Source organism: Pristiophorus japonicus, chromosome 11, assembly GCF_044704955.1.
Source record: "Pristiophorus japonicus isolate sPriJap1 chromosome 11, sPriJap1.hap1, whole genome shotgun sequence".
NCBI lineage: Eukaryota > Metazoa > Chordata > Chondrichthyes > Pristiophoridae > Pristiophorus > Pristiophorus japonicus.
In genome coordinates this window covers 60,587,097-60,612,611 of record NC_091987.1, presented here as the reverse complement: position 1 = coordinate 60,612,611, position 25,515 = coordinate 60,587,097, and the positions used below count along the sequence as shown (strand labels likewise).

The window sequence follows — 25,515 nt, the reverse complement described above, 5'->3', positions numbered from 1 at the left end:
TCAACATTCACTCCCTCCACCAGTGCACTGTGGCTACAGTGTGCCCCATCTACAAGATGCACTACAGCAACTTGCCACGGCTTCTCCGGCAGCACGTCCCAAACCCACGACCTCTACCACCTAGAAGGACAAGGGCAGCAGGTGCATGGGAGCATCACCGGCAAGTGCACCACCATCCTGACGTGGAACTATATAGTCGTTCCAGGATTTTGACCCAGCAACAATGAAGGAACTCCCTCCCTAACAGCACGGAGTTCCTTCACTACAAGGAATGCAGTGGTTTAAGGCAGCAGCTCACCACCACCACCTTCTCAAGGGCAATATATGCCAGCTTTGCCAGTGATGCCCACATCCCAGAATATAAAACCCAAAAATTGCACGAACTACATTTTGAAACTTTCAATATACAGATTAAGTATTGGTCCTGTCAGTTCTATAAATTGCTGGATGCATCGACTGCTTCCTTGTACACCGCTCCAAAGATCAAAAGCAGCTAAAATGCAATTAGTCTATCTTTTAGGCAAGAACCAACTGATGGGCCCCCTTCACTAAATGCAACACCAAGTCTGTCCATAGGCAAAATTTCTCCTTCCACACCATGGCCCCAAGTTTCCACACGCGGCAAAACAAGCGCTCCTCCGAGCTGGGCGCCCGTTTTTCGCGCCGAAAACAGCGCCTGAAAAAAAAAAAGTGCTATTCTCAAGCACTTTGCAGCTCGATGTCTGCTTGGCGCGGCGCAGCGGGCGGAGCCTACCACTCACGCCGATTTTGTAAGTAGGAGGGGCCGGGTATAATTTAAATGAGTTTTGTGTGTGCCGGCAACCCTGCGCGTGCGCATTGGAGCGTTCGCGCAGTCTGAAGTTAACATTGGCACTCGGCCATTTTAAAAAGTGCTGCAGAAAAAGTGAAAATTTGTTTATTGAACCCTTGCAAAGGCTTGCATTTTAATTTTCTTGATATTTCTGTGTGTGAGGGTGAGGGAGTGCATTCTGTAATTAAAGATAGACTGTGATACACATGCACTTGTTTGAGACTATTCAAATTCTTTGTAGCGGTTCAATTTTTAACATTTTTTAATAAAACCACATTGCCCTTCCATGACCAGCACTGAGGCTTCTTGCAGCTTTCTCCCCCTGTCGTCCGTCAGGCCCGACGGCAAACGGCTGCCTGAAAGACCTGCCTGAAGCACTTTCACACAGGTAGGAACATGGTTGATTTAATCTTTTCTTTACTTATAAATTTTTATTCAGGTTGGATTTATTTGTATAATATTTGTATAAGTATAACTAAGGATTTATTGTAGAATTTAATGACTTCCCTTCCTCCCCCCCACCCCCCCACCTCGTTCCCAATGCCTGATTTTTTAATGTGTAGACAAGGGTTTTCAAGCCTACAAAAATCTTCACTTGCTCCATTCTAAGTTAGTTTGGAGTACGTTTTCAATGTGGAAACGTTCAAATCAGGCGTCAGTGGCCGGACACGCCCCCTTTTGAAAAAAATTCTGTTCAAAAGTGAAGCTGTTCTACCTGATTAGAACTGCAGAAAACTTAAATGTGGAGAATTCCGATTTCTAAGATACTCTGTTCTCCACCAGTTGCTCCTAAAAATCAGGAGCAAATCATGTGGAAACTTGGGTCCCATATATCTAGTACATTAACAGCAACTTAATTCAGAGAAGACTGAAATATTGGTTCACACTTCTACACATCTGTAATTCACATGCACAACCTCACTAGTGTTTAGATATCAACTTTACTGATTTCAAGCTTGCCAAGTACACAAAAACTAAGTTTAAAGTACAAAAATATTCTTGCAGATCCCTTGGAACCTAGGTTGCGCCCCCATGGATAATGTTTTTGCACTGGTTGCTTGCTCTTCATTTAAAATGTTCCATTAAACCAGTAGGGATAGGGTCCTGGACAAGCTTGTGCATTTGAAGTTTTCTAGGGCCCAAGTTTCAGCTCTAGTTGCTCCTATTTTTTGGGAGCATATAGTTTAGTATGGAGTATCTTAGAAATCGCAATTCTCAGCATTTAGTTTGCTCCAGTTCTAGTTAGAATAGTTTTGTTTTAGTACAGTTTTTTTTAAGGTGGCGTTACCAGCCACTTACGCCTATTTTGCAAGCTTACGCAGCGAAACATTACTCCAAACTAACTTAGAACAGAGTAGGTGTCAATTTTTGTACACTCAGAAAAACCTTGCTTACACTTTATAAATTAGGCGCAGGTAGCGAGATGGGGAGGAGTTAGGGGATTTTACAAAGCATTAAACATTTCATTTATTGATGGCTTTTTATTGGTAAAAATGAAAAAATCAATCAATAAATCAAAAAATTTAAAGTTTCTACTCCCCTACAGCAATGGGAGCCCTCCAACAGCACACCCAAGAGGTGCTGCTCAGGCAGGCCACTCGGCCCGGGATAGGGTCACCCGGAGACAGGACGCGCTGGGAGGGCTAGGAGCTACTGCGCATGCGCGCAGCTGCCGGCACTTTTTGGCACAGGGCTGTAGCTCCGCCCCCAGCTGCTTGCATTGCGTTGACTGTTGAACAGGCCTGCTGGACTAGGGAGAATCACGAGCTAAGTTTTAGGCGCTTTAATTCTAAAAAAAATAGGTGGGCCCTGGAGTGCGCTGTTCTGGGAGGACATCCGAAACTTGGGCCCATCTGTCTACATTCCTAAATTTGCTACTGTAGGACAGGAATGGGAAGCAACAGGCTGCAACAGTATTTCTTTTTTTAAACTATGTAGCCGGTGAATACTCCCAATTATAGGAAAGTGTCCAATAGTTGAACACAGTATTTATGTTCCAAAGGAGAATAAGTATTGGCCAATACCTAGGGCCCAAGTTTCCACATGATTTACACCTGATTTTTAGGAGCAACTAGTGGAGAACGGACTATCTTAGAAATTGCAATTCTCCACATTTTTTTTTCTGCAGTTCTAGTCAGTTAGAACAGTTTCACTTTGGAACAGAATTTTTTCTTCAAAAGGGGGTGTGTCCAGCCACTGACGCCTGATTTCAAAGTTTCCAGTGAAAACGTACTCCAAACTAACTTAGAATGGAGCAAGTGAAGATTTTTGTAGAACTGAAAACACCTTGTCTACACAAAAAAAAAAAATCAGGCGCAGGTTACAAATTAGGCGTCCAGAACGAGGTGGGGGGGGGGGGGGGGGGGGGGGGAAGAGGAGAAGGGAAGTCATTAAATTCTATAATAAATCCTTATTTATACTTATACAAATAAATCCAACCTGAATAAAAATTTATAAGCAAAGAAAAGATTAAATAAACCATCTTCCGACCTGTGTGAAAGTGCTTCAGCCAGGGAGAATGCTGCAGGAAGCCTCAAGTTGAGGCAGCCATTCGTTCCCGCAGGGGGGGGGGGGGGAAGGAGGAGGAAGCCGTTTGTTCCCGACGGCAGGGGGGCGGGGGGAAGAGGAAGCCATTCCCGACGGCGGACGGGGGTGTGGGAGAGGAGTGGTGCGGACCGACCAAACGCAGCCGGGTTGGGGGGGGGGGGGGGGGGGGAGAGAAAAAGAGAGCCGTTCCAGACAGCGGGCCGGGGGGGGGGGAAAGGAGACAGTGAGAAGGCTGCAGGAAGCCTCAAGTTCAGCAGCCATTCCCCGACGGCAGCTGTCCACCAACTGCTGAATCTCCTGTGCTTTCGCCACCCACCATCTAGTCTTTAGGTCACGGGTTTTTTGTTGGATCTGCCTTGTCTGAGGAACTACTTTGCTGCTTCCAAATTGGGTTGCTGCTTTAAGTTCAGAAATGCCCTGCGCTTGCAGTTTTAGCCTCTGGATCTCCTGGTCATTCTCAAACCAGTCCTGGTGTTTCCTGGTTGAGTGACCGAGCATATCTTTGCAGGTGCTGGTTATGGTGGCCTGGAGGGCAGACCAAGCACTGTGGGCACTGCATCTCAGGATCAGAGGGTCACCTGGTTGGCAGTGAGGCACTGACTATATAGGGCTCTTAACTGGGTCTTTGAGTGCCCCGGCGTTGATTTTTCTACAGCATTGCTTCTGTTGCCGCTTATATTAATGACGTAACAGATTAGGCGATAGTCTGTCCAGCATGTGTCAGCTCCTGTCATGGCGCAGGTGATGCACACCTGCTGGCCAAGAACGGGGAGACTCATTAAAGGACACCGAGGCAGTCAGGGCCCACTGGAAGGAGCACTTCGAAGATCTCAACAGACACTACCTTTGACACGAGTGTCTTCAACACCATCCCGCAGCAGGCTATCCAAAACCCCAGCCTTGCACGAGATAGAAACGGCCAGCTCAAGAACAAGGCATTAGGAGCAGATGGAATCCCTGCTGGAGGCACTAAAATATGGTGGATAAGCACTGTTTGCACAAATACATGACCCCATCTCTTATCTGCAAGGAGGAGAGCATACCAGATCAGATATCATAATTGTGACCATCTTTAAAAAAGGGGGGACAAGTCCGACTGCAGCAACTAGAGGAATCACCCTGTTGTCAGCCACTGGGGAAGTCATTGCTAGAATCTCCCTCAACCGTCTTCTCCGTGGCTGAAGAGCTCCTCCTCGAGTGTCAATGCGGATTCTGTCCACTAAGGGGTACAACGAACATGATCTTCACTGCATAACTACAAGAAAAATGCAGGCAACAGCACCAACCCTTGTACATGGTCCTTGACACCATCAACTGCAAGGGACTATGGAGAGTCCTCCTCAGTTTTGGCTTCCCCCCAAAAGTTTGTCACCATCCTCTGCCTGCACCACGACAACATGCAAATCGTGATTCTGACCAACAGATCCACCACAGATCCAATCCGCACCCGGACCAGGGTTAAGCAGGGCTGCATCATCGCACAAACACTTAATCTTCCTTGCTTCCATGCTCCATTTCACGCTCAAGCTCCCCGCTGGAGTGGAACTAAACTATAGAACCAATGAGAACCTGTTCAACCTTCACCTCCAGGCTAGATCCAAGGTCATCCCATCCTCTCATTGAACTACAGTATGCAGACGACACTTGCGTCTGCGCGCACTCAAAGGCTGAACTCCAAGCCAGTCAACTTCAGGAGGCGTATGAAAGCATGGACCTTACACTAAACATCCGTAAGACAAAGGTCCTCCACCAACCTGACCCTGCCACACAGCATTGCCCCCCCCAAATCATCAAAATCCACCTCGTGGCCTTGGACAACATGGACAATTTCCATACCTGGGAAGTCTACCACCAGCAAGGACAGACAGACGACTAGGTCCAACACCACCTCCAGTGCGCCAGCGCAGTCTTCGGTCACCCGAAGAAGAATGTGTTCCAAAAGCACGACCTCAAATCTGGCACCAAGCTTATGGTCTACAGAGCAGTAGTGATACCCATCCTCCTATATGGAGGAGACATGGACCATATACAGTAGACACCTCAAAGCGCTAGAGAAATACTAACGCTGCCTCCACAAGATCCTGCAAACCCACTGGGAAGATAGACTCACCGTCAGTGTTCTCGATCAGGCCATATCCCCAGCATCGAAGCACTGACCACACTACCAGCCACTAGACTCCCAAAGCAAGTGATCTATGGCAAGCAAACCCCAGGTGGGCAGAGGAAACATTTCAAGGACACCTCAAAGCTTCCTTGATAAAGTGCAACATCCCCACCAGCAGCTGGGAAGCCCTGGTCCAAGACTGTCCCAAGTGGAGGAAGAGCATCCGGGAAGGCGTTGAGCACCTCGAATCTAGTCATCGAGAGCATGCAGAAAACAAGCACAGGCAGCGGAAGGAGCATGCAGAAAAACCAGACACCCCACCCACCCTTTCCTTCAATGACTGTCTGTCCCACCTGAGACACAAATTCCCATATTGGATTGTAGTCACCCAAGAACTCACTTTTAAAGTGGAAGCAAGTCTTCCTCGATTGAGGGACTGCCGATGATTATTTTCAAGTCTGAAGATTTGAAAGGGATGTAGGACAAATGTTAGTTACTTGTAAATTATCCCCTGAAAGCAAATGTAATCAGCTCTGCAGTGACTCAGCCAAGTGATGATTCTTCAAAAGATTTGACAGAATTTCAGTGCAGAAACAGGCCCATCAAGTAGACTATTCAACCATAGTAGTCATAGCAAAGTCAAATTCTATGTTCAAGCATCAACACCTACACTTTAAACAGGAGACACAAATAGCATTTAGTAGGTACTAGAGCCAATTTCCCCAGTCCATAGATAGCAAAGCCAACTGCAACACCATTTAAAAAATGTCAAATTCTACAAAATATTGGCAAAAAAGGTACTGAAGGTGAATTTTAAATTGAAAATGAATTCAACTGTTCACCTTCAAAGTATTGCCCCTGTAGGTATAATTTTATTTCCAGAATAAGTTCCTTCAGCATAATGGCAAAAGTGGGAATCTTGCTGAAACTAGCAATAAGTCACTTTGTATTGCTTAATAAAAGTTACTGGTCAATATGACAACGAGTAGACATCAAGACATCTACAAATTTCTTCACAAGGAATTTTATGGTGCATTATACTTATTGGCTAGGAAAAGCATTTCAAATGTTGCCATGTAGTTCCATTTCACTTGCACGTACTCAAGCTTCTAAAGTTGCTGCCCTTTCCATGAAGGGTGATGAGGCAACTACAGTAAACATGCAGCTTTAATACATTTGAAATAAGTCACTGTCAACCTACCTGAAATCATTGAGCCCATGTCAATTTGCCAATTACTTATCACAACCCAATCTACTAAAATCAGGCAAAAGTACAAGTTCAAACTATATTAACAGCATAAGTTTACAGAAACTCCAGTATCCTTTAGTTACATTAATACCTAGCATGTTTGAAAGGAATATATTTCCAGTGCAAATACCCTTTTGCTACACTATAGTTTGAACATTACCCAGTGTACTACAAATTGATATTAGTATAGAATAACTTGACCACAGATGCTGCCTGGCCTGCTGAGTGTTTCTAGCATTTTCTATTTGTAGTCACTGCCATTTCTGTGGCTGAAAGGCCAAATAAAGCATTTTTAAATGCTAAAAACACCATCTGAAAAGGTACTGTACATGCAAGCACCATCAAAATGCTCTTTTTGAATTGAATGGCTAACTGCAATGCCCCCGTAACATTTAAATGCAGTGCCCATTTAAAAGTAGAGTGAAACCTGTATAAACAATCAAAAAAGCACCTGCAAAAGACAGGCTCAAATAATTTACATTGTAAAATACACAGGAGGATGCTATCAGGGCGGTTGAGAGAGATGATATTGGCTCTAATGAACAAAATGTTGAATCATTGTGGGTGGAGATTAGAGATAGTAAGGGGAAAAAAAGTCACTGGTGGGCGTAGTTTATAGGCCCCCAAATAACAACTTCACAGTGGGGCAGACAATAATCAAGGGAATAATGGAGGCATGTGAAAAAGGAACGGCAGTAATCATGGGGGATTTTAACCTACATATCGATTGGTCAAATCAAATAGCACGGGGTAGCCTGGAGGAGGAATTCATAGAATGCATACGGGATTGTTTCTTAGAACAGCATGTTACAGAACCTACAAGGAAGCAAGCTATCTTAGATCTGGTCCTGTGTAATGAGACAGGAATAATAAACGATCTCCTAGTAAAAGATGCTCTCGGAATGAGTGATCACAGTATGGTTGAATTCGTAATACAGATTGAGGGTGAGGAAGTAGTGTCTCAAACGAGTGTACTATGCTTAAACAAAGGGGACTACAGTGGGATGAGGGCAGAGTTAGCTAAAGTAGACTGGGAACACAGACTAAACAGTGGCACAATTGAGGAACAGTGAAGGACTTTTAAGGAGCTCTTTCATAGTGCGCAACAAAAATATATTCGTGAAAAAGGGTGGTAAGAGATGGGATAACCAGCTGTGGATAACCAAGGAAATAAAGGTGTATCAAATTAAAAACCAATGCGTATAAGGTGGCCACGGTTAGTGGGAAACTAGAAGATTGGGAAAATTTTAAACGACAGCAAAGAATGACTAAGAAAGCAATAAAGAAAAGATAGATTACGAAAGTAAACTTGCACAAAACATAACAGATAGTAAAAGCTTTTACAGATGTATAAAACGGAAGTGTAACGAAAGTAAATGTTGGTCCCTTAGATGAGAAAGGGAATTTAATAGTGGGAAATGTGGAAATGGCTGAGACCGTAAACAATTATTTTGCTTCGGTCTTCACAGTGGAAGACACAAAAACCATGCCAAAATTTGCTGGTCACGGGAATGTGGGAAGGGAGGACCTTGAGACAATTACTAGGAAGGTAGTGCTGGACAGGCTAATGGATCTCAAGGTAGACAAGTCCCCTGGTCCTGATGAAATGCATCCCAGGGTATTAAAAGAGATGGCGGAAGTTATAGCAGATGCATTCGTTATAATCTACCAAAATTCTCTGGACTCTGGGGAGGTACATCGGATTGGAAAGCAGCTAATGTAACACCTCGGTTTAAAAAAAAAAGGGGGCAGACAAAAGGCAGGTAACTATAGGCCGGTTAGTTTAACATCTGTAGTGGGGAAAGTGCTTGAAGCTATTAAGGAAGAAATAGCAGGACATCTAGATAGGAATAGTGCAATCAAGCAGACGCAACATGGATTCATGAAGGGGAAATCATGTGTAACTAATTTACTGGAATTCTTTGAGGATATAACACGCATAGTGGAGAGAGGTGTACCGATGGATGTAGTGTATTTAGATTTCCAAAAGGCATTCGATAAGGTGCCACACAAAAGGTTACTGCAGAAGATAAAAGGTACGCGGAGTCAGCAGAAATGTATTAGCATGGATCGAGAATTGGCTGGCTAACAGAAAGCAGAGAGTTGGGATAAATGGGTCCCTTTCAGGTTGGAAATCAGTGGTTAGTGATGTGCCACAGGGATCAGTGCTGGGACCACAAACAGTGCTGGGACCACAACTGTTTACAATATACATAGATGACCTGGAAGAGGGGACAGAGTGTAGTGCAACAAAATTTGCAGGTGACAGATTAGTGGGGAAGCGGGCTGTGTAGAGGACAGAGAGGCTGCAAAGAGATTTAGATAGGTTAAGCGAATGGGCTAAGGTTTGGCAGATGGAATACAATGTCGGAAAATGTGAGGTCATCCACCTTGGGGAAAAAAAACAGTAAAAGGGAGTATTATTTGAATGGGGAGAAATTACAACATGCTACAGTGCAGAGGGACCTGGGGGTCCTTGTGCATGACTCCCAAAAAGTTAGTTTGCAGGTAATCAGGAAGGCGAATGGAATGTTGGCCTTCATTGCGAGGGATGGAGTACAAAAGCAGGGAGGTCCTGCTGGAACTGTATAGGGTATTGGTGAGGCCGCACCTGGAGTACTGCATGCAGTTTTGGTCACCTTATTTAAGGATATACTAGCCTTGGAGGGGGGTACAGAGACGATTCACTAGGCTGATTCCAGATATGAGGGGGTTACCTTATGATGATAGATTGAGTAGACTGGATCTTTACTCGAGTTCAGAAGGATGAGGGGTGATCTTATAGAAACATTCAAAATAATGAAAGGGATAGACAAGACAGAGAGGTTGTTTCCACTGGTCGGGGAGACTAGAACTAGGGGGCACAGCCTCAAAATACGGGGGAGCCAATTTAAAAATGAGTTGAGAAGGAATTTCTTCTCCCAGAGGGTTGTGAATCTGTGGAATTCCCTGCTCAAGAAAGCAGTTGAGGCTAGCTCATTGAATGTATTCAAATCACATAGATTTTGAACCAATAAGGGAATCAAGGGTTATGGGGAGCAGGCAGGTTAGTGGAGCTGAGTCCATGGCCAGATCAGCCATGATCTTTTTGAATAGCGGAGCAGGTTCGAGGGGCTTGATGGCCTACTCCTGTTCCTAATTCTTGTGTTCTTATGTCACTCAAACCAGATTTTCAAATTACAAACTGCAGACAGCTTTCAATGAATCATGCCTTTTACAACTTTGACATCTGGCTGTGTCCTACATTATGTTCAAATTATGCACTGCATTTACTGTAAGTACATCTGAAGATTATGACTGAAGAATTCCTTTTAGTCCAAGTCAGTATCAGGGTTTGAATCATCCCTGCAGCCGATGTCCAAAAGCAACTTTGTTGACAAAACACACCAGAGGATGCGCACAATCCCGACCTAGAATATTTGCAAGCACAGGACTCCACGCAGTACAATTGTCAGTTGAGTCTAGTTAGGAACAGGTTCTGTACATGGAACAGTTTTATCTGCTTCCAAACATCATCATAATCAGTTGGTTAAAGATTGTTGGGACAATTTAGTTTTACTACACAACCTTACAGTTTACAGTACATACAATGACAAATTTGAAAAAAGGACATCTGATTAGTCCCTAAATTACAGGTTTCACTAGATCCAAAATTACAGCAAAGTTCTGACTTGACAAAGCTTTCTGGATCGCCACCATCGCTGCTGTGGTAGGATAGTTCATCAAATTTTGGCTTTGAATCAGCACTGGAGGGTCCAAGCAAACAGCAGTCTTATGGGAGTGTTGCCAGTAACACCATTGCAGCAAATTCCAGGTCATAATTCCAGAGTCTATTCACCAAGTTACAACTATCTGCTGGCTTCAGAGACTGAGTAAGAGAAAAGTAGCCTCAGATATACTATTCAAAATCTTTGATGACCAGAAACAAAAAGACATTAGGGTATCAACCAGACAATTCAAAAAAGTGTGCCCACAGTGATGCTATTTATAGTAGGTCTCACCCAGTTTGTTGGTACCTAAAGTGCTAAACTCAACACCTAAACAGATGAGTATCAAGAAAGTTTAAGCAACATGTCAGACATGACTTGGTATAAAAAAATTGTAATGCATCGTCTATGTAGCTTGGGAAACAGTATCAAATTGTGACCGCCAGACTTGACAAGATATTAAAAATTTATGGGGTGGGAAGATCTTGGCAACAAAACAGTCATAAGCTACCAAATGTTATGAATGTGTAATTTCTCCCAACTGATAAAGCATTCTAATTCAGGACCTGCTGCACAACCTTTTGTCATGCTTTGCATGAGAAGTCATGGATGGAAAGCAACAAATATGCATCACTGCTGAGGAATTGACAATGGATAAAAGTTTTCAACTTGGGTATCAGCATGAACTAGTAGCTACAAGAAGTCAGTGAAATATCTCAATACCCACTAGTGCCAGATAAAGCTTGTAGACTAGAATACTAAAGAAAACATTTAATACAAGCAAAAAAAACATTAAAAAGAAAGAAGTGAGGGACGTCCACGACAAAACACCAGTGACTTAAAGTCAGGCAGAACAGGGAGCAAAAGGACTCCTTGCAATCAGGAGCAAAATTCAATGATTTAGCAAAAACCACCACCTAGGATGCAGGTTCTTTTTAATAAGACACTGTCCCACATGATTTTCCCCAGGTGGCAACAATTCCCAACTGTGTGCTACCACTTACTTGTTCATTTAATCTCCAATAAAACATAACAATATATTTCAATTATTAGTACTCATTCAAGATCAACTCTGGGATAGTCATACTGACTTACCATTCTTGGATGCCTCCTTATTTCTTAGGTGAGGAGGAATATAACGTCCTTCTATTAAAAAAAATGCAGTAGATTCAACATTAGAAAGGTTTGCCATGAACAAAGATTCAAATGATCAAAAAGGTATATTTGCAAGTTTAAGCCACTTTGATAAAAAGATAAAGTTGAATCTTTTAATTTTACCCACCAATTCCTAATCAAGAAATTGTTCAGCTGGTCTCATGTCTTGACACTACTGTTCTCATCAGGTGCTCAAAGGTATAAAAATTAGCCTGTGCTGACTTTCCCTGGGATTTTCTTCACTCAGACCAAATTGACATTGGTACAGACCTGGATGCAGGAAAACCTATTCAACTCCTAGGAGGAGGTGCAACAATGACCCACTAGTGCATTGGGTGAACAAAACTGCAATAGATTTATTACAAGTTGAGGGTTTCCAAATGAAACAATTGATGGGGATAAATTAGTGATCAGCATCACACATAGTAACCAAGTTACATCTAGGTTGAATATTATGACCAACTAGGATATCAATGGAACTGGGCAGAGTAGGGGTGCTTGGGTCTGCAAACAGGTAGAAGAGAAAAAGCACACCAACTAGATTCCATCCACTGAAGGTATCATATCTACATACAGCCTCTGGTACTAGTATACAGTTCCAACACAACTTCACCTACATGGTCCCATCACATTCAAATTGAACTGAGGCTTTCTGGTCTGTATGACCTAGTGTATTTATTGACAATACCACTGTGGAAGCTACTAATTTAGATTGAGCACACAAATGGGCTATACAGTAGATAATCAGGGCTTAAATTGTGTCTTGTTTGGGTTGGAGGCAAAAGTCACCTCAGAATACCTCGTTAGTTCTAGACTAACTCCTACTGAAGAAAATGAAACCCTACAGGGTTCAGGTAACAAGAACCAAACATTTGAACTTCAGGAACCAAACTGCATCAGCAACTTATTTTTATTCAGCACAAAGAAATCTATTATCAACTATTTCCAAAATGCAGGCTCCTTAAATAGAGGGCAAAGCAAAGGATTTTTCTGTCAAGAGAACAGAGGGCTGCTGTGCAACAGCAGTTATAGGTGCAAGCCATTCAGCCCCAAATCTGTTCTGCCTCATTTAGATTATGGCTGATCGTTACCCTCCTTTGCTCCATATTAATACCCATATGTAACAAAAAAGTTCATCAATCCCAGTCGTAAACTTAAATTATTCCAGCATCCACAACTTTTTGGGGCAAGTTCCAGATTTCCACTACCATGTGCAAAAATATGCCTAGCTTTAATTTTAAGAACTTACCTCCTCCCTTTTCTGGATTCGCACACTACAATATAGGGATCTAAATTAGGTTTCGGCTATGGCTACCCATTTTTTACTGCATCATCGTGGTGAATCTGTTCTCTATGCCATCTAAAACCAATACACCTTTCCTGAGTTTGTGCTCAAAATTGAATGCAATACTCATGGATGAGGTTTGACCAGGGCTCTGTACAATTGAAAAATCCCTTCCTCACTTGAATTCCAACCCCTTTGAGGTGACTGAACATTCCTTTCTAGTTTCAGCTGGACAGATCACCCACGTCCGAGAAATGGACATTTGCTAGCGGAGAATTTGTCTAACTACTGCCCAGAAAATGCCTGTGAAACTCTTGCGTATGGTAAAAGCAGGTGTAGATCCTTCTACCAGCACAAGAGTTTAAATAAATGTTTAAATGGAATTATTTAAACAAACTTTAAATTAGTTGCAAGTTATTTTTTTAGCCCCTTTAAAATGTTTAAATTTATTTTTCAAAAAAGTTTTAAATGTTTAATTTAATTGTACATTAATTTCAAACAGGATTTTTTAAATTTAACTGGTGTGTGATTGTGTTTAGGGGATTCAGATTCATGCTTATGGAAATTCAGTAGTTAAATGGAAACCTCAAGTATAAAGGGGATCCTTTGGTTGGACTGGACCATGTAATCCCAGGGGCACTTGCAAACCACATGTGCCCCTAGGACATGTGGGCCTTTACACATGTGCATGCAGAGGCCCAAGTCTACAAACCTCCAGGATCAGATCGGTTTAGACTTTTCTCGAAGTTCAGAGGCATCCACCCTTGGAAAGCCTCCGCCCAGAAATTTAGGCACACTGTCTCTCCTACCTTAGTGTCTGCAAACTTGGACATGCACCTCTATTCCTCCATCTAAAACAGTAACATGGTGAAAAGCTGAGGCCCCAGTACAGATCCCAAGAGCCACTTGTCTCACCATGCTAATCAGAACATTTATTTCATTCCCTCAATCTAGAACCTTCAAAACAATTACCAACCCATGTCACGTCCAATTATGAACACTGTTAATCTCTTGTGCAGAACCTGAGCAAATGCCTTCTGGTAGTATAGACAAAACATCCAGAAACTATGCTAATGACTGCAAGATTAATCAGACATGACCTACTATTTACTCTTCAATCATGCTCACTCAGTCTGAAATTCCAGTAACTTCCCCACAACTTTAACTGAGGTCTACAGTTTCTGGTTTCTCTCGCCCTTAAATATTAGAACAGCATTTGCAATTTTCCTGATCCAAAATATAATTCCTGGATCTGGAGAGTTTTGTAAAATTATGACCAATGTCTGCAATTTCTTTTAATGCAACGAGGTGGAAATCATCTCAAATCCAATTATTTTCTTTTAAACTTCAAAAGTTCCTCCCCTCAACTTATTTGTAGGTTCCTTGTACCACTGGTAGTCACCTTTCTTCACTGAAAATAGATACTCATTTAACAAACCTGCCATTTCCAGTCTCATGTATTTAATGTGCGAACATTCCCCATTGACACTTTATAAAAACATTTGCTATCAGCTGATTTGATATTCCTTGTTGTACCTTCTGTAACTATGTCCCTTTGTTGCTTTTTTGGGGCTCTCCAGGTCCACTGGATTTCCACTTTTCCTTGCATTTGTGCTTGATAGTCATTACCTCATTGTTGCTTAGCTACACATGTGGAACCTTTGCCTTTTAGGGTTATACACTGATTTTGTGTCGTACCAAATACTTTACACAATATCTGCAGATTTACCCATCAACAGTACAACCCAGTTTATATGTCAATTCATTACTCAACAGTTGCCTTGCTTAAATTTTAATATGGTCACTTTTTTCCAAAGTGTTCTCTTACTGTTTGCTAAATTACTAAATCTAGTATGGCCTGTTCCCTTGTCTATCCCTAGTAGAATTGCCTACTTCCAGGCTGACAAATGAGAACTCAATCCATGTGGATTTTATTTCTGACCCAGTCAGTAAAAATAAAACTTCCATTACAGGCTTATGTTTTAGAGTCTTAACACACCAGATACATTATGGGTAAATTAAAGCATATGCCCCAGTTTGCATGGGAAAAATAGCCACACCATAGTTGCTACTTACTGCCTGCCCCACCAGCACTCTGGGCATCACCTGCAGACGATGTCAAGTCTAGGCCAGCAAGCTGAAAAAGAAACAATTAGGTGGACAAATGTAGGTTCAATTCAATAGTCACTTTAGCTTTTCTATAATTTAAAACACATACTTTTTATTCCACAAAAAAAGCAGTGTCGTTGTTAGAATAATTTCTGAAATGAATTCAGATCCATTGACCACTACATGCCAATAGGGTGGATTTTGCTCTCAAACAAATGGTGCCAGCCTTTTGGGGATTTTGCACTGGAGCATACTGTAAATGTAGAACCATTTCCACAGGGTATCTAGGACCTGTGAACAGAGCAACAGTGAATCTCCTTAACCAGCTTAAAGAATTCTTACCCAGGCATGCAATCTAAACCAGGAAGTGTCAGTTAGAATACTTAATTCAATGTCAAATCATGTGCAGAAAGCAATTTTTTTTCTCTTGACAAAAGAGGGATGATGAGAAAGTAAAATCTGAAGGAATCAGACGTCACACTTGTGAAAGTTAATTTGCAGTGCCAGAGGCGCTGTTTGGCTGTATTCAAGATTTAGCACGACATTAAAAATTTACTTACATTGGAATGGACAAGCCCTAACTTTTTCGGTGAGTTTAGTATCTCATGCAAATTAAGCAACTTGGTATTTTAATGAGTCTCTTGGCAAGATAACATTATCACACTTCTGGAGGAGCAGGGCAACTCCCGATTCCCATGTGTAGTTGTGCATGTGCGGTTGCCAGAAGTGGCAGTTTGATTTATACGCAACAGTGAGCGCTGTTGGTCTCTATCTTAGAGTTATGCAGCAGTAATTCTCCATAAAATAATGAACTGTCTTTCCTTTAGGTTACCCGAAGAAAAAAGTGTGCTCTGCCCATGAAAAGGGCAAGTAATTTGCTTTTATATTTGGTGCCCAGGTCTTGAGAGCAAGCTAACTACACTGACTAATTCAAAGTTGATCTTCCTGAAAACTGACAGCATTAGTCAGGCCTGCAATTCTGTACACATGCAGACTAGCCATGACATCTTGGCCAGTGGGCATACATGGAATGGTGAGTCACTACCTTCACTGACTGGCAGATCAACAGCAAGCACGTTAGTCTCTAATGCATGCATATGGTAAATAATCTACAGAAATAAAGATAACAATCTAAAAATCACTTCAAATCGAGAGACAGGACAGGTTGCAGGGCCTATACTAATTACTGCCATACTTAATTTTGGGCTATAACAGACAGACTTCCATTTACATAGCACCTTTCACAACCACCGGACATCTCAAAGCACTTTACAAAGTACTTTGAGTGTAGTCACTAGTAATGTGGGAACACAGCAGCCAACTTGTGCACAGCAACCTCCCACAAACAACAATAATGACCAGATAATCTGTTTGCTATGTTGATTGAGGAATAAATATTGGCCAGGCCATCAGGGATAACCCCCTGCGCTTAAATAGTGCCATGGGATCTTTTACCTCCACCCGAGCACATAGATAGGGCCTCATTTTAGCGTCTCATCTGAAGAGTGCAGCACCTGCTTAGCACTGGAATGAATATTGGCCTAGATTTGTGCTCAAGTACCTGGATTGGGACTTCAACCCACAACCTTCTGACTCAGGCAAGTGCGCTACCCACTGAGCCAAAGCCGACACTATGCGCCCTGGAAGAGTTCTCAGAGAGCTTATTATTGGAATTCAATTAATTCATCACTAACTAGATTACTCTGCTTAATGAGAATTATTTATCCCTGCAATTGCACAAATTAATTTTAAAACCTAGGAACTCAAAGCAGCATTATTGAAAAGTAGGGAGACATTGCCACCCCCAAATCAATGCCAAGTACATAATAGAAAGTCTAATGGGTCCAAACTTCAGTGAATTGCAGAGGACTTTCCAAGGATGTCTTCCAGCATATAGAAGAATCCTACATTTGAAAATTTCTCTAAATAATTCTGAGAAATGCTTACAAACACAAGTGCCTGCATATTTGATTCTAATGAGCAAAACAATTCTGTTTGACTTGACCATCATCCCCATGCTCACTTATTAACACTGGCTCCCAGACTCAATTTTAAAATTCACATCCTTGCTCTCCTCCAGCCCTACAAGCCTTATACCTGCTCTTCATCTGTCCTAATCTCATGCAGCTGGGTGTCAAATTGTGTTTGATAAAATTTTCCTATGTTAAAAGGTCCTATATTAAATGCAAGTTGTTGAGTATGCCAGAATAGCTATTTAATGTGTGCTGAGGCTTTAAGCACACTGTATACATGCCATTTGTCTGCACAGTGAAATCTGGTTATCAGAACAAGTGTATCTCATCAAAATCTTAGTTCAGCACATTTTCCATCTACAAAAACTTAGTCATATTTGTCATACTTTCCCCAAACATCCACATTTATAATTACAGCCTTCCACCGGTGATGGCATTTCATCAGCTTTATCACATCTGAGTTGCTCAGCCTGCCTTTGCCGCAGAGAAATTCCCCCCAAACCAACTTTACTTCAGCCACCTTAGACTGCACATGTTTATATAATTAACAGAACTAGTCATGAAAATATGAGACTGGATTACATCTGTACATCCTGGCCCAATTCACACCTTCAAACTTTGCTCCCTCCCCACATAACAGAAGCCTGGTACCATTCTAGTAAATCTTCTCTGCACCCTCTCCAAGACCGTGTCAGCCTTCCAAAAGTGTTGTCCAGAATTGAACGCAGTATTCCAGTTGAGACCTAACCACTGTTTTCTAAAGGTTTAGGATAACTTCATTGCTTTCATGCGGTTTATAAAGTCAAGGATCCTGTATGCTTTAATGGCCTTCTCAATTTGCCCCCACCTTCAAACAGGTGTATACACCCCAAGTCTGTTCTTCCACCCCCTTTAAGACTGTACAATTTAAGTCATATCATCTTATTCATCCTACCAAAATGTAACACCTCTATTTGCCGTCTCTGTCCATGTCCTCCTAAAAAGTCTGTTACTATCCTCCTCATTTGGAAATGTAGTAAACAGTTTTCCATCGCCTGCAAACTTTGAAATTGTCATATACACCCAGGTCCAGGTCATTAATATACAAAGAGCAGCGGTCCCAATACTGACTGCAGACAACACCGCTATATACCAATTGTACTACTTTCAATTTAGTATACTGTATTCACGGCTCAGTGTGGTCTCCTCTACACTGGGAAGACCAAACACTGATTGGGTGCCTGCTTTGCAGAACACCTTCGGTCTGTAGACGCAGCACAGCTTCTGGTCACCTGTCGCTTTAACACTCCACTCCATCCTGTCCCCTAAAAACTGTTCCAATGAAGCTCCACAAGCTCGAGGAGCAGCACCTCATCTTTCATTTTAGGCACTTTACAGCCTTCTGGACTCAACATCGAGTTCAACAGTTTCATACCATAACCTCTGCCCAATTTTGCTTTTTCAAACCCTTACTTCCCTCAGTAAATTAGGATGCATTCTATCCAGACCCAATGACTGTTCTACTTGAGGACTGCCAATTACATACTCTTTTTATCCTATCCAATATTGCTACTGCCTCCTCCTTTACTGCTATATTGGCAGTGTCCTCTTTAGTGAAGACAGATGCAAATTACTCCAGCCATGCCCTCTGCTTCAAAAAGATCTCCTTTTTGGTCCCTAATCAGCCCACCCTTCCTTTGACTTCCCTTTTACTACACATGTTTATAAAAAATACTTTTGGGTTCCATTTTGTTAGTTGCTCATCTTGTCTCATACCTTATGCTTTTTTTTTTAGGATCTGTATTTCAGCTTGCTTCTCTACTGTATTATGAACCTTACAATTGTCACAAGCCCCCTTGCTGTCTCACTTTAACCTCCAGTCATCCAGGGAGCTCCAACTTTGGAAGGCCTTCCTTCAATATATTCAATGACCCAGCCTCCACAGCTCTCTGGGGCAGAGAATTCCATAGATTTGTTAAAATATTCTTTAATCTCAATCCAGTCTTTCATACATGATTCAACATTTAATTAAATATTCAAACTGACACTTCCCGTTTCAGATTCTGTTTATTAACTCCTTCAATCTGATTGGTTAGGAAAGCCAGTTGCTTGAATTGTTCACAGGTCCCAGATGTCCTGTAGAGGGCGCCGCTCTTTTTCGATGTTTGGGGGGGGGGGGGGGGGTGCAAAGAGGAGACTTCCAGTGCAAAAGCCTGCAAAAAGTCTACAGGCGAGTGCAAGTGTAACAAATTAGTTTAAGACCTAATCACTAACTGGAGGGGGGTAAAGCGATTTTAGTATTTTTTGAAAATAGAAAAATGTTCCTAATGGTAATTTGTGCATTGGCAAGTTGTTCATATACTTAAAATGTCTCCCCTTACCTCCACCCCGCCCGCAACGCATGCAGCTTCACTTCGTTTATGCTCATTGTGAGATCTTACTCTGGTAATACTGATGGTTTGGTCACGTGGTGCTGAACCCAAGGGGAGAAGGCAGCCTGACCTACTTATGCATTTCAAGGCCTAGCGCCCGAAACTGTCAAGATTGGCAGTCTGCAGAAAACCATTCCTTTTGGGATTAAACCATCCATTCCCGCATCTTGGGATTTTTAAAATCCCGTCACTGGCGAATGACTGCACCAAGATCCGTGCTGAGAAATAATCTCGTTTAGTAAACAGGGCACACGTTGCTGAGCCAGCGCTTTCCGTATCGCATGTCTTATGCTTCAACAAAAATTACCGCACAACGACACGAGAAAATGGCATCGCACGTTCGTTACGTTTACAGGAAACTTAAACCTGTGACGAACCTTCCCCACCCTTCCAACAATCGCCCGTCAGTCTCCGGCGCGTACACGCCCCGTCTTCGTCAGAGAAATTAATCACCGACAACTCCATTTTAATGTTTATTTTATCTCCTGCCCTCCTCCCACCCATTGTATATTTTCCTTTTACGTTATTCTCCTGGCATTACAAAAAACGTTCTACAATCCTTCTCGCGCCAACTGAAGGAACTTAACTTTCAACAAAATTAAACGAACCGTTCCAAAACGGGTCTTAAATTTGCCCGCAGGAAGCCTCATGCTTCAGCTAATAACGTGCTGCGCCAGACACAATGATGGCGCAGTTTCCTAGCGCACCGATACCAAGTAAACAAGAAAGCCCAACAGCAATCGACACTCCGCTCTGTAATCTGCCCTCCGAGGAATTAAAACACTCGGGAATGGAACGAATTCATAACACGGTTGTACATATTAAGTTTGTTCAAAATCCCCAAATCACCCACACGCCAGTGCATCAGAGTTATTCTAATCACTTCAAACCCATCGAATCACAAAGGTTATACTTTAAGTTTCTGTAAAGATAGCAAATTAATCATCGCAACAGAAAAGGATTGGGAGCTGATCCCGAAAGGGATCCGCACTATGGTGGGGTGGGAAATACGATAAAGTTATATAACCATCCTTCCTAAATAAAATCCGACCGCAGTTGAGAAACTGAAATTATCAGGAGTTACAGCTACGTAACTTTATAGAACTGACTAATGTTACAATTTACTCTAGAGCGGCGGCGACAAAAATTGTCAGTTTCAAAGCGACTAAAATCGAACTGGTTTGGTAAAAAAAAGAGGCCAAGCAAGGCTTTTCTCTTGTTCCCATGTTTGAGGAAGAGGGGAGGAAAATTTTAAGAGTTAATCTAAACAGAGACCAGTGCTTTAAATGACAGCCGATGGGTTTTAAAAACAGTGTTCACGTGGAAATATTTTAATCTGTTACTGTACTTGGCCGTGAGGGAGGGCTATAATTTACCACAAAGGCCGCCATTACAGATTTTACTGGCAAGTTTCTCTGCGCATATTAAAAGGAAACCCATTCAACCCCCCCAAAGAAACTCCGTTGAAAACACCAAATGCGCTTTACTAAAAACAAAAGTCAACGGATTAGAACAAAGCAGAGTAGGTTTCCTTCTGCGAGACGAGGGAGAAGCAGACAAAGGCCGCGGTTTCAAGTTATTTTCAACTACATTTTACACCACACAGGCCCCAGGAATATATAGAAAGGAGAGCTGGTGAAACTAGAGTTGGGGGGGGGGGGGAATTTACAAGATCGGATGATCAGGATTTCTCTCCCCTCCCTGCCGCCTCCCCCGTTTTCTTTTTTTCAAAAAAAAACTTCAAGACTCCTCCCCGCTGCAGCGCCGGGCGGCTTCGAGGAAGACAAAAGCCGCCATTGTGGGTGAACTTCCCGCAGCCGGCGCTGGGCTGGGAGAAGTGGGGGAGGGGAAAGGGGGAGAACGGAAAAAGAGGGACATCATCCCCCGACACACACAGATCCATCACTATTAAACACAAGATAAGCGCAAAGCGCATCATCGGAGCTCCGGACCGACTCACCTGCTGATCTAGATCCAGTACATTTCCGATGGCCACATGACTCATAACTAAAAAATAGTGAGTAAAAAATTTTTTGACCAGGAAGAAAAAAAAAGTTCTTTTTTTTGGAGGGGGGAAGGAGGGTTGGGAAGTATTCCTGGAGGGCTCTTCCTTCTTTTCGCCTTTCGCTTTGTGTTGTCGGTACACAATAGTAGGAGAGTACGAGAACCAGGTATGTAGCTGCCGAAGATAGCGCTGCTGGTCCCGCTGCCGCACTCCTTCCGTCGTCCCTTCGTCTCTCGTTATCACCACTTCGTGCAAAGACCGCCGGGAACCGGGACCAGGCACGTGACGCCCTCTCCAGCAAATCAGCGGGCGCGCCTCGCCAGCGCGCTACGGACCTCATTGAAGGATGTCGCCAATCTCGCGAGAGCCGCCGTTCCAGCCTGCTGAAAAATCCTGGAATATCGCGAGACTTCCATTCCTCAATTCCTCAACTGGCTCGGCGAGTGTCGCGATGTGTTTCGACCAGCAAAGTTTTTTAGGGGTCTGGTGATATGAAGCGCTATTAGGACCGCTCAAAGTGGAGGAGAACCATCCGAAGCCAAGCACAAACAGCGGAAGGAGCGCGCGATAAACCAAACACCCCATCCACGCGTCCCTTCAACCACCATTTGCTCCACCTGTGACAGGGACTGTAAATTCCGCATTCGTCTCATCAGTCATCTTAGAACACATAGTGTGGAAACAAGTCAACCTCGACTCCGGGGCACTGCCTAAGATGAAGAGAAGAAGATATGGAGGCCTGTTAATTCTCAGTGGTTCGATTCACTCTTACTCTGAACAGTAAACAACACCCCTATATCTTTAAATTAGCTGTTCAAGTTGTGGGGGGAGTCCAAAACTAGGGGCCACAAATATAAGATAGTCACTAATACGAGAGCATGCAGAAAACAAGTGCAGGCAGCGGAAGGAGTGTGCGGCAAACCAGACACCCCACTCATCCTTTCCTCCAACGACTGTCTGTCCCACCTGTGACAGAGACTGTAATTCCCGTTTTGGACTGTTCAGTCACCTGCGAACTCACTTTTAGAGTGGAGGCAAGTCTTCCTCTATTTCGAGGGACTGCCTATGAATGAATGGTCACTCATACATCCAACAAGGAATTCCGGTGAAACACCTAGACTCAGAATAGTGGAAATGTGGAACTTGCTACCATGTGTAGTGGTTGAGACAAATAGCACACAGGCATTTAAGGGGAAACTAGATAAGTAAATATATGAGGGAGAAAGGAATAGAAGGATATGCTGATGAGGTGAGATCAAGTAAATAGAGTGGGAAGAGGCTCCTGTGGCTTGCTCCTACGCTTATTTCTGATGTTCCTATAAATACAGAATGGCCTGTTTATGTGCTGTAAATTCTATACAAGCTATCTTACTATTCCTGGATGCTAACATTTCCCTAATATTGACAGATCAAGCTATGTATTAAATTGTTTCTTTAGTCAGTTTCAATGGTTGAAATTTTTCATCTTTCGCCATGAAGATGTTTATCATTTCCATCACCTGCAGGAATGGGTTACAATGAGAGTAACTCAGTGATGTGTGACTGGTGATGAACCATAAATGGTGGACTATATGCTTTGCTGCCAAATCTTGTCTAATTCCTTTAACACTACTAATTTTGCAAAACACAATGATAATGTCAAGGCATAGTGGTTATGTTGCTCGACTAGTAATCCAGAGGCCGAGACTAATAATCCAGAGACGTGAATTCAAATTCCACCATGGCAGCTAGGGAATTTGAATTCAGTTAATTAAATAAATCTTGAATAAAAACCTAGTATTGGTAAAGATGACCATGAAACTATCAGATTGTTGTAAAACCCCATCTGGTTCACTAATGTCCTTTAGGAAAGAAAATCTGCTGTCCCTAAATGTGACTCCAGACCCACAGCAATATGGTTGACTCTTAACTGCCCTCTGAAATGACCTAGCAAGCTACTCAGTTGTAACAGACCGCTACAGAAAATAATAAAAATGAAACCAGACGGAACACCCGGCATCGACCTCAGCACTGACTGCGGACACGACAACGGCACACCCAGCCCAGTTGACCCTGCAAAGTCCTCCTCACTAACATCTGGTGACTTGTGTCAAAATTGGGAGAGCTGTCACACAAACTAGTCATGCAACAGCCTGACGTAGTCATACTCGCAAAATCATACTTTTCAGCCAATGTCGCAGCCTCCTCCATTACCATCCCTCTGTATGTCCTGCAGTTCGGGGACAGGGGCAGCACGGACCAGCCCACACTGCAATATGTGTGCACACTAGGTCAGTGCAGCAGAGCAGGTCTCCAGTTGTCTTGGGTAATCCTTGCCACTGGTCCAAGACCTAGCTCTGTCATGACCGTGTGATGGCTGGTGTGCAACAGCCACCACACGTTAAAAAAATCCATGCACAGTTATCTTCCACCCTTGAGGATGTAGTTCGGGTTCTTCATTTGAAACACCTGTGAGCTCATCCTTTTTTTTGACGTGAAGAAAGTCATCCTCGTTTCGAGGGACCGCCTACGATGATGATGAATGATGGTATGTCCTGCAAAAACAGCATGCTATAAACAGTTAAGCGATCCCACAATCAATGGATCAGATCAAAGCTCTGCAGTCCTGTCACATCCAGTCATGAATGGTGGTGGACAATTAAACAACTAACGGGAGGATGAGGCTCCATGAATATTCCCATTATCAATGATGGCGGAGCCCAGCACGTTTGGCGATATCTTCAGCCAGAAGTGTTGAGTGGATGATCCATACCGGCCTCCTGAGGTCCCCACCATCAAACAAGCCAGTCTTCAGCCAATTCGATTCACTGCATATGATATCAAGAAACGGCTGAGCGCACTGGATACAGCAAAGGCTATGGGCCCCGACAACATCCCAGTTGTCGTGCTGCAGACTTGCGTTCCAGAACTAGCCGCGTCGCTAGCCAAACTGTTCCAGTACAGTAACAACACTGGCATCTACCCGACAATGTGGAAAACTGTCCAGGTATGTCCTGTCCACAAAAAGCCGGACAAATCAAATCCAGCCAATTACTGCCCCATCAGTCTACTCTCATTCATCAGCAAAGTGATGGAAGGTGTCATTGACAGTGCAATCAAGCAGCATTTACTCAACAACAACCTGCTCTCCGATGCTCAGTTTGGGTTCCGCCAGGACCACTTGGCTCAATTCCTCATTGCAGTCTTGGTCCAAGTATGGACCAAAGAGCTAAATTCCAGAGGTGAGGTGAGAGTGATGCCCTTGACATCAAGGCAGCATTTGACTGAGTGTGGCATCAAGGAGCCCGAGTAAAATTAAAGTCAATGGGAATCAGAGGGAAAACGTTCCACTGGTTGGAGCCATACCTAGTACAAAGGAAGATGGTTGTGATTGTTGGAGGTCAATCATCTCAGCCCCAGGACATCGCTGCAAGATTTTCGCAGGGCAGTGTCCTAGGCCCAACCATCTTCAGCTGTTTTATCACTGACCTTTCCTCCATCATAAGGTCAGAAGTGGTGATGTTCACTGATAATTGCACAGTGTTCGGTTCCATTCGCCACTCCCCAGATAATGAAGCTGTCCATGCCCGCATGCAGCAAGACCTAGACAACATTCAGGCTTGGGCTGATAAGTGACAAGTAACATTTGCGTCACAGAAGTGCCAGGAAATAATTATCTCCAACAAGAGAAAGCCTAACTCCGCCCCTTGACATTCAAGGGTATTACCATTGCTGAATCTCCAACCATCAACATCCTGGGGGTCACCGTTGACCAGAAACTTAACTGGACTAGCCACATAAGTACTGTGGCTACAAGAGCATGTCAGAGGCTGGGTATTCTGCGACGAGTGTCTCACCTCCTGACTCCCCAAACCTTTTCCGCCATCTACAAGGCACCGCAGGAGTGTGATGAAATAATCTCCACTTGCCTGGATGAGCGCAGCTCCAACAACACTCAAGAAGCTCAACATCATCCAGGACAAGCAACCTGCTGGATCGGCACCCCATCCATCACCTTAAACATTCACTCCTTCCACCACTGGTGCACCATCGCTGCAGTGTGTGCCATCTATAAGATACACTGCAGAAACTCACCATGCACCTCAACAGCAAACCCGTGACTTCTACCACCTAGAAGGACAAGGGTAGCAGGCGCATTGGAACACCATCACCTGCAAGT

At 43.3% G+C, this 25,515-nt stretch overlaps 1 protein-coding gene across 2 annotated transcripts in view; it reads right to left on the bottom strand.

The window, feature by feature from the left end:
• The window catches only part of ddx3xa (DEAD-box helicase 3 X-linked a), a 62,756-nt gene extending 41,140 nt beyond the window's left edge, over window positions 1–21,616 (bottom strand). For both annotated transcript variants that reach the window (XM_070893437.1, XM_070893438.1), the window contains exons 1-3: window positions 21,312–21,616; window positions 14,935–14,995; window positions 11,514–11,564 (exon numbers count right to left, since the gene is read on the bottom strand). In XM_070893437.1, the coding sequence (XP_070749538.1) occupies window positions 11,514–11,564; window positions 14,935–14,995; window positions 21,312–21,356 (157 nt within the window). In that variant the 5' untranslated portion in view covers window positions 21,357–21,616. The remainder of the gene's footprint in view (window positions 1–11,513; window positions 11,565–14,934; window positions 14,996–21,311) is intronic.
• Window positions 21,617–25,515: the final 3,899 nt, after the last annotated feature.